At 51.1% G+C, this 8,342-nt stretch overlaps 1 protein-coding gene across 1 annotated transcript in view; it reads right to left on the bottom strand.

The window, feature by feature from the left end:
• Positions 1-8,004, bottom strand: part of NPLOC4 (nuclear protein localization 4 homolog (S. cerevisiae)) — a 25,511-nt gene extending 17,507 nt beyond the window's left edge. The window contains exons 1-7 of the mRNA XM_010002815.1: positions 7,996-8,004; positions 7,702-7,782; positions 5,461-5,573; positions 4,806-4,985; positions 2,350-2,398; positions 1,479-1,573; positions 229-352 (exon numbers count right to left, since the gene is read on the bottom strand). Of these exons, the coding sequence (XP_010001117.1) occupies positions 229-352; positions 1,479-1,573; positions 2,350-2,398; positions 4,806-4,985; positions 5,461-5,573; positions 7,702-7,782; positions 7,996-8,004 (651 nt within the window). The remainder of the gene's footprint in view (positions 1-228; positions 353-1,478; positions 1,574-2,349; positions 2,399-4,805; positions 4,986-5,460; positions 5,574-7,701; positions 7,783-7,995) is intronic.
• Positions 8,005-8,342: the final 338 nt, after the last annotated feature.

Below are 8,342 nucleotides of genomic sequence, written 5' to 3'. Positions count from 1 at the left end.
TCACTAGTGGTGCCAGCTCAGATGTCCTCCTCGTTAAGGGGAAACTGCTGACCCAGATCCACCTTGGAGCCCTTTGCTGCAAGGACTGAAGAGCTCAGCAGTCGTTTCCCCAACAACTGCCAATACACAAAGGCTTTTTGCTCCAAGTTGGCTGCTCATTAAGTCATTTCTCCAAGTCAAGTCCCTTCTCAGCTTTAAGCAGAAGGGCTCCCACGAGCTTGGTCTCACCTGTCTATTGAGGGTGATGGCACTTGGCTGGCACTTGGTGCAAATGCCTTCTGGCCAAGGAGGGTGCCCTTCACAGCCCGATTTGATCTTGCAGCTGATGTTTTCCAGGGCAACAAATTTCCCCCTGCAAGCAGGAAAAGAGAAAGGTGCTGTTAGCACAGTAGATGCTTCTTAATAATAAAAAAAAAGCAAGTGGCTAGAATTCTGACAGAGGAAGCAGGGCAGAGGAGACATGATGGCACCAATACTCTGCATCTTCAGAGGATCTCAAAGCAAAGACCCACTGGGGGAGGATGTTCCATTCATGCTCTCCCCAGGCCACCTCTGCTGCCCACTCATCCAGGGAGGTCATGAGGCTCCTGGCCCAGCTCCTGAACAGGTATTAGAGCAAGAGCAGTGAAGAAAACTCATAGGATCCTGCTTAAATAATTTATGCAGCACATGGGAAGTGATAGATGACACTGGCAGGGCAAATTAGAGTTCCTTTCATGTGCAGAAGGCTTCCTGCAAAGGGAAGTTCTCTTCAAATCAAAGCATTGCAGCCTTGAGCTGCATTTCACAAAGACATCAGAAAATCCCAGTGGCATTTAGGGATAGGGGAGAGAAGGTGGCACCTCTGCATAATGTATTTAAAGGAGCTGCATTTCACAACACAGTGGGCTCCCTGACACCACCCAAGGGGGTTTCAGATCCTTCACTGCACGCATGTGCCAGGAAGAAATGCTTCTTTCAGTGCTCTGCTCAGCACTGTGTCCCATAGCATCCTCCATCCCGTTGCAGGGTGGGACCACTTCTTTCCCAGTTGGAGGGTGGTGAACCACAGCACCACAAAAGGAAAGGGTTTCTCTAAGAGCACAGGGAGCATGTGACAGAGCAGAACCAAGCCCTGAGCAATGTCAGGCTCCTCTTTCTGTGCTGCTCACGTTTGGAGGTAATTAAAAATGTTGGTGGATAAAAGCTCCCCAAGGCCAGCACAGTCCCAATGTTTCTCCACAGGATTTGAGACCCAGGCTCAGAGCTTGGTGTAATTAGGGAACCTCTTTCCTTCCATTTGGCCTTCTTTTTTCCCCGTCTTCTCCCCCCCAGCTTATTTTTTATTTACTGTGCTGTTTTCTCCTCACTTTGCCATTCAATAATTGTACCCAACACTACTCTGGTGAGACCTGCCTGTACTTCCATTGGTATTTGAAAGAAAAAAAAAAAAAAAAAAGAAAAAGCAGCTCCAACTTCAAGACAAGATATTTTCTTACTTGTCGGCCCCTCCAGTCAGCTTCCTGATGTAGGCATGGAAGGACATATGCTTCACAGGGGGTTCCAGATGGTTTAAATAATCCTCATCGAAAGGCTGCCAAAAACCACCACACAAAGAAAAGGCAGGTCAGGCACCTGTCTGCTCATACACTGATCACTGAACAAATGGATGTTCTAGAGTCAACCCCAATCGCTCTCAATGTGGAAACAATCAAGAAGATTTCGGCTCATTTTCCAGGCAGCTCCTCCTGTGGCAGGAACAGCAGGGCCCACAACAGCCCGCTCGGTTATCACCTCCTACTTTTGTAACAGATTGGCTCCACAAATCAGGAGGAGCCTCAAAGGCAGAGTGCTTTTTTTCCTTTTCAATATCAAACGGCAAACAAAAAGCCCAGCTGCTCAAACAAGGCCAAAGAACTTCCCAGCCCACGGCAGGGAACTGCCATCCTGGCTGGCAGGGACTTCTGAGGCATCGCTGCCTCCTGCCGTAAATCACAGAGCCCAGCACATTTGTAGGTGTCACTGGAGCTGCCTTCAGTTTGAATAATACATGGATAAACTGGGAAGTGCTGGGATACATGGAACGAGAGGATCCAGAGAATATATTGGAGCTTTTCTAAAGCACTTTCTGTTAAACTCATTACTGCAGAAAACAAAAGCAGTAACCAGAAAAAAAACCAAACAGGGTCACAAAGGCCTGTAGCTTCAGTGATCCTGGATGAGATCCAGCACCTCTGACAGTGCACAGCAGGCCTCTGACCCAGAGCTACCATCCCTACCTGGGCAGCTCTCTGAGGGAGAGCATTCCAAGCAGAAAACTGAACCCAAGTGGGTGTGTGACTTTGTGGAGCACCTTCTCGTTGCTCTTACCTCCAGTGGGACACAGTGCACACATTTACCCAGGGGGCCGTGGCGACACCTGCGTGAAGAGAAGGAGCAGCAGTGTGAAATCCTAAATCAGGGAAGAGCCCGAGTGCAGCAGCTCCTCTGGACCCAGAGGTGTGGCAGGTTTGTGCACTCACATGGCTCTGAGAAACCCCCCACCCCCCCGGGGAATGCTACAGAGGGGTCCCCACAAGGTCATTTCACATAAAGAGACAGCAACAGCTTCAGGCTCGATCTGAGAGTCCCAGGTGAAGATCAGACCCCCCAGCCCCCCGGGTCTGACCCTCAGCTCTGCTCCCTGAGCAGCCACGTGAGCCCCGCTCAGGTCACGGCTGCTCAAGTTTTACAGCCCCACAACGGGGTCGTGTTTCAGTGCAAAGGATTTCAAACCTACGTCAGAGGGCTGGCCCGGGGGGCTGAGCAAAAAGGCAACTAAAACATTCCCCCTTTATCAGGCACTAGAGGATGGTCTGGAACAAACAGGGAAGTGTGTGTTCAGCGGGCAGATAAAAACCTGCTGGGTAAAGTTACCAGAGGGGGAAATATCTCCTTTTGTGGTGATGGCTTGGAAAGAAACAACCCCAAACAACAACAACATTCCCCCAACGTCTGCCCCACCACAAGGTCAGTGGGAGTTTTCAAAGGCAGGGCCCTAGGGAGGAGCAAAGATGTTGGCTCTGGTGAGGACAAAACGGATGGGATCCAGCTGCAGCAAAGGCTTTTAAGAAAGGATTGTGGCAGATAATGTCCAGCAAGGACCACTAAAGGCTGCTAATGCAGCCAGCCCAGCACCAGCATCCCCTCCTGCTCAGATTGATCTGCACTCACAAACACAGGAACAAGCCCAGACACACTCTTTTTCTCATAAATATCCACTGCTGAGCTTTGGCTCCCTGCTAAGAACAATACCTTCATTTATTCTGGTGAAAAATGTGGTCTAGTGAAAGACAATGTTCCTGCCGTGGAGTGGTGGGTTTTGCCTTTATTGCTTCAATAATGTGACACTTCCCTCATTTATCACCAGCCTGAAAAGGTTAGATAGGATTTTTCCACCTAAAGGCTCTGTTGTCTCCAAACTTCCTTGCTGCTGCAGCACTAAAGATAAACTATATGGCAGAGAAGACAACGGGGAAGGGCAAGAGATTCTGTTGCAAGGGAAAATTCTGTAAAATTTTCACTCAAGGCCTTCAGAAGGGACTTTGCAGCCCCAAACCAACAACCAGGACAGACACCACGCCACGAGCCAACTGGGACATTGTTAATGATGAGCAATAAAACCCAACCAGCCAGACAGAGGAGATTTTAGTGGCATCAGTGTAGATTTACAGCAGTATTAACTCACCATTGCATTATTACTTCTACCAAACATACAAGCTGCTTTGTTTACCTAAGCTGCTTGCAGCTCAGGGGGTTGGCAAAGCTGGAATTGGTTGAGTTTCTGTGAGCAAAATGGACTCCCGGGTTTCACAGCAAGTTTAGAAATGCATGTGATGGAAAGGAAGCCAAAAATCAAGTGGGCAGAGACCCAAGTCTCACTTCCACCTCTCTGCCCTTGGATACTTCCACTCATTCCCTTCACTTCTGTGTTCTTCCTTTACAAGGAGTGGCTGGATCTGAAGACACATCAAGTGCTCCTGCTTAGGACACCCTAGATGAGGTGCTGCAGACAGAGATCCAAGGCTGTGCCACAGAATCGTTTAGGTTGGAAAAGACCTTTAAGGTCATCAAATCCAACTGCAGGATCTGCCCAAGCACGGAGAGGCTGCAGGGCAGCCAGAAACACTGACCCAGCTCAGGTCCCTGCTCTGCCAGAGGAGCTGCCCATGATTTAGGAACCAAACCTGACCTCAGTGCTGGCTGGGTGACACTGAGGCAGCTGCTCCAGCTGCTTCCCTGCCTGTGCCTCTCTTGGGAGATGAGACCTGGCCCTGCCACCCTGGGACCCAACCATCAGGGAGCTACATATGGAGACCATATGGAAGAGAAGCTGCTGCAGGCCCCTGCTGATGGAGCAATATGGCACACACTGAGCACAACCCAGGGCTGCTCCACAGCACCAGCTGCCAGGACATCCTGGGGAAGAATTCAAAGTATTCATTCTAATCTAGTGAGCCCCAAATGTCCTAGGAGCACAAAATACACGATCACAAGTCCCATAGCATGGGGTCACCTTGATCTGAACAATAGATGCTCTGAATGAGTCCTTCCTGGCAAAGACCCTGGGATTTTGGTATCAGCTTCCTTCCTTCACCAGAGCTCGATTTAACCTCCCAGGACAATGGCCAGGGCTGTTTTCCCTTGTGAACGTTTGGAAGGGACAGAGCAGTGGTTCAGAGGGCAGTTCCCAGGGCAGGTTTCCTGGCTGCTGCCTTCAGACAAGACCTTGCAAGCCCTGGTGAGGCCCAGACATGTCAGCAGTAACAAAGCCCACCCCTACTCACAGCTGCTGGTCTCGATTTCGGTAAATCTTCCCATCCTGTTTGATCAGATACTGGTCGATCTCATCCTCCACCACCTGGGGGGCCCCCACGGGCCGCAAGCCCTGGGAGACAGAGGTGTCCATGGTCTCTGAGGAGGAGCCAGCTGGGCTGGAGGGGTAGAGGAACAGCATATCACCGTGCCTAGGGGTGGGGAAAAAGAACACAGGGCTCTCAGGGTTTGCTGCTGGGGAACAGACCTCCCGGAGCCCAGAAGAACATGTGGTTCATCACCAGCTGCACACAGCCAGGCAGGCCTGGCTGCCCCAAGCCCCTCCATCAGCCACCTCTTCCTGCTGCTCTGCACAAGAAATGCAAATCTTATAAACAGGAGACATGACTGAGGGAAAATGAGGAAGGTGAAAGGAGCCTATGGAGAGAAGCAACAGGTCCAGGAGGGAAAAGGGACTTGGGACAGTCCCTCAAGTCACAGCCACCCCCTCAGACCTGCCCCCCCCCCAAAAAAAGGAGAGTGTGAGGAAAAGCAGGGCAGAGGGAGGTTGCTGCAGGCTTCAGGAGAGCACATGGGAGGCCTGCTGCTGCCTCACCACAAGGAGCAAAGGCAAGACAAGAAAGAAGCCAAGAAACCCCTCTCCCAGTACCCCCTGTCAGGGCTCACTTGATTTTCAGCAAGTTGAGGGACTTGTTTTGTGAAGCTGTGATCTCTCCTGTCCGGTTTCTATTGGTGTACACGGAAAACCCATTATTCCTGAAACCAAATTCTTTTGCCACCTGAAAGAGAAAGAAGAATGACAAGGTTTGAGGTATCTCACACCCCTTGGTCAGATGTAGAAAGCTGCTCAGAGCAAACACTAAGTTCAGGGAACACAAAACTGCAAAACTTCAGCCGAATTCATCCCAAAGAGAAAACCAGAAACACTCAGTGACACAAACAATCAATTAAAAAAAGGAACTTAAAGAGAACATGTATCTCACTCACACTACCCAAAGGCAGCATTTTATCTCAATCCAGGTGAGCACCATCACGACCACAGCAGGGAAACTCTCCTCTCCATGATCCCAGTTCTCTCACTCCAGCCAAGTCATTCCCACCTTCCTATGACCAGAATTTATTAGACTGGATCTTCACCTCTGAGGATCTCCTGCCCTCTGCTCCACTCTCCCCTACCAGCTACTACACGAGTTTCACTCTTCCTGCTGCTCTTGTTTTCCTCCATTTGCCTCTTTTCTTCTGATAGAATTATCACAGAATCCCAGACTGGTTTGGGTTGGAAGGGGCCTTGAAGATCACCCAGTCCCACCCCCACCAGACCAGGCTGCTCCAAGCCCCATCCAATCTGTCCTTCAACACTTCCAGGGATGGGGCAGCCACAAGTGTGAGGAAATCACCCTCACAACAACCATCCCTCAGTCCTCAGGCAGGTTTTTTCCCCACTCACCCTCTCCCCAGCTCAGTTTAAGGCCACTTGACTCTTAATCAATCAAACCTTTTCACAGCAATAGAAATGTTCATATTTTGCCACTTAAAAGATTTAGAAGTTTCTCTAGATGAAAAGTTTCCTCCTAAATTATTAAGTTAATAGCCTTTATTTTGATCAAAATAAAGCAGCTTCTCCTCGTCAAGAAGGAGATCTAAGTTAATTGCCAGCACAGAAGCAGCAATTTGATGCCTCTTTCATTTCAGCTATCCAGCTGCATATGAAATCCACCCCATGGATTCCCATTTCAGTGTTAAAATCCACAGCTGTTCATGTGCAGGGATCTTACATGGCAAAATGTGCTGGTTTTCTCTTTCAAGCAACCCCTGCACCAGGGAAGAAGCCCAAACACTCCTTGTGCTCAGCTCAGCACGAGGAGATCATTTTCCCTGGATCAACAGGCACCTCCAGTGAGTGCTGAGGCTTTTGTTCCAACTGCAGGATTGTTCCACAGGTAACATGAGCCCTTGCAAACCAGCAGCTTGTTCTGCTCAGGTTCCAGGGATTCTGAAAGCAAGGCTTTTCTTCCCGGGGTTGGACTGCTTGGAGGGGGCAGCAGGTGGCTCTGACCTGAAATCCATCAGGATTTTCACTTGGGCAGGTGGGGATTGTTGGACAAAGCAAATGGCTCACAGACAGCAGAGGGTCCAGTTCCCCCTCGTGGGGGTAAAGGAATCCCAGCTGACCCACAGGACTCCTTCAGACACAGGAACACAAAGTACTTCTCTTACCAAGCAAAGAAATTCTATGAAATCTCAATGGGAGGATTCCAGGTTACAGCAGAGCTCCAGGGGGAAGCAAATGGAGAACTGCTCTCCCACAAAGAGCAAACTTTAAACACTGAGCAGTTCCATCAGACCCAGGAACAAGTTCCAGCCAGATCCACACCCAGCAGCTCCAAACCCTCAACATCTTCTGTGGCTGGAAACCTTTCCCTGGAGATCCCAGACGCTCCCACATTGCCTTAAAAGCTCACTTTAATCCCTTCCATGCTCTCTCCAAAGCCACACTGGAAAACCAGCAGCACAAAAAGCACATTAAAACGATATTAAAAATGCAAACCAACCAGCTGAGCTTTAACTGGAGGGGCCAGGCCCTTGCAGCAGGTTTGGCCACCAACCTGCTTTCTTGGGCCACTGTCAGTCAGTTTCTCCCTAAAAACCTGTCCTCCCACAGGGAACATCCCAGCCCGGGAAACTCCAGCTGCAAAGTGCAGTGAGTTTCCTTCTTTAACTGTACTAATTTCTGTCAGCAAACCGGTTTGGGCTACAGCAAGAAAACCCCCTGTTTTCCATGAGGAATGCTGCTCCTCCCCGCGGCCAGCAGGGAGAGCCACAGGGTTGGATGAGCCACAGGTGCTCCCCAAGTCCCACGGGAGCCCCACCAAGTGAGCAGGGAAGGCCCCAAGAGGCCCCAGGCACCTTCTTGAGGAACGTGGCCACCGTCTCTCTCTTCGTGGCCGTGATTCGCTTCACCCCTTCTGGCGACTGCACCCGGATGATCTGCAGGGGGAAGGGAACAGCCCCGTCAGTGCTGGGGGGCAGAGCCCACCCTGCCCTCACAGCACCCTCAAGGCTCCCCAGCCCACCCTGCTCCCCCCCTCCTGCTTTCCACGCTGCTCTTCACAAGGGTGTGCAAAGAATCCCCTGGCACGGGGGGAAGGAGCTGGCACAGGGAAAAAAACCCAACGCTGCTTTGTTTGCCCAAGCTCTGACCTCAGACATGGAATTACAACTTTCGGGAGGGTGAATCAGAGCTTCCGTGGGAGTGTTCTATCCAGTGCCAGCACCCAAGCCCGGCCCGAGGGTGCTGTCGGGGCCCTGCAGTGCCACGGTGCTCCGTGCTGCCACCAGGCTCGGGCTGCTCCTGGGAAACACCGAACAGCAGCTGAGCCGCAGCCTGGAGCCCCGGGATGGGAAAAACAGGCGGGTGTTTTTAGGGGGGAAAAAGCCGGGCGGGCAATTCTTGCAGGTGCCGGCAGGGAAGTGGCAAAGGGTAAATGTCCTGGTGCTGCTGGGGACGGGGAAGTGACGCAGGTGGCTCTGAAGAGCGTGTTCACCTG

Source organism: Chaetura pelagica, unplaced genomic scaffold (assembly GCF_000747805.2).
Source record: "Chaetura pelagica isolate M959 unplaced genomic scaffold, ChaPel_1.0 scaffold47, whole genome shotgun sequence".
NCBI lineage: Eukaryota > Metazoa > Chordata > Aves > Apodiformes > Apodidae > Chaetura > Chaetura pelagica.
The sequence above is the reverse complement of the archived record's forward strand: the minus strand, read 5'-3'. Positions and strand labels throughout refer to the sequence as shown.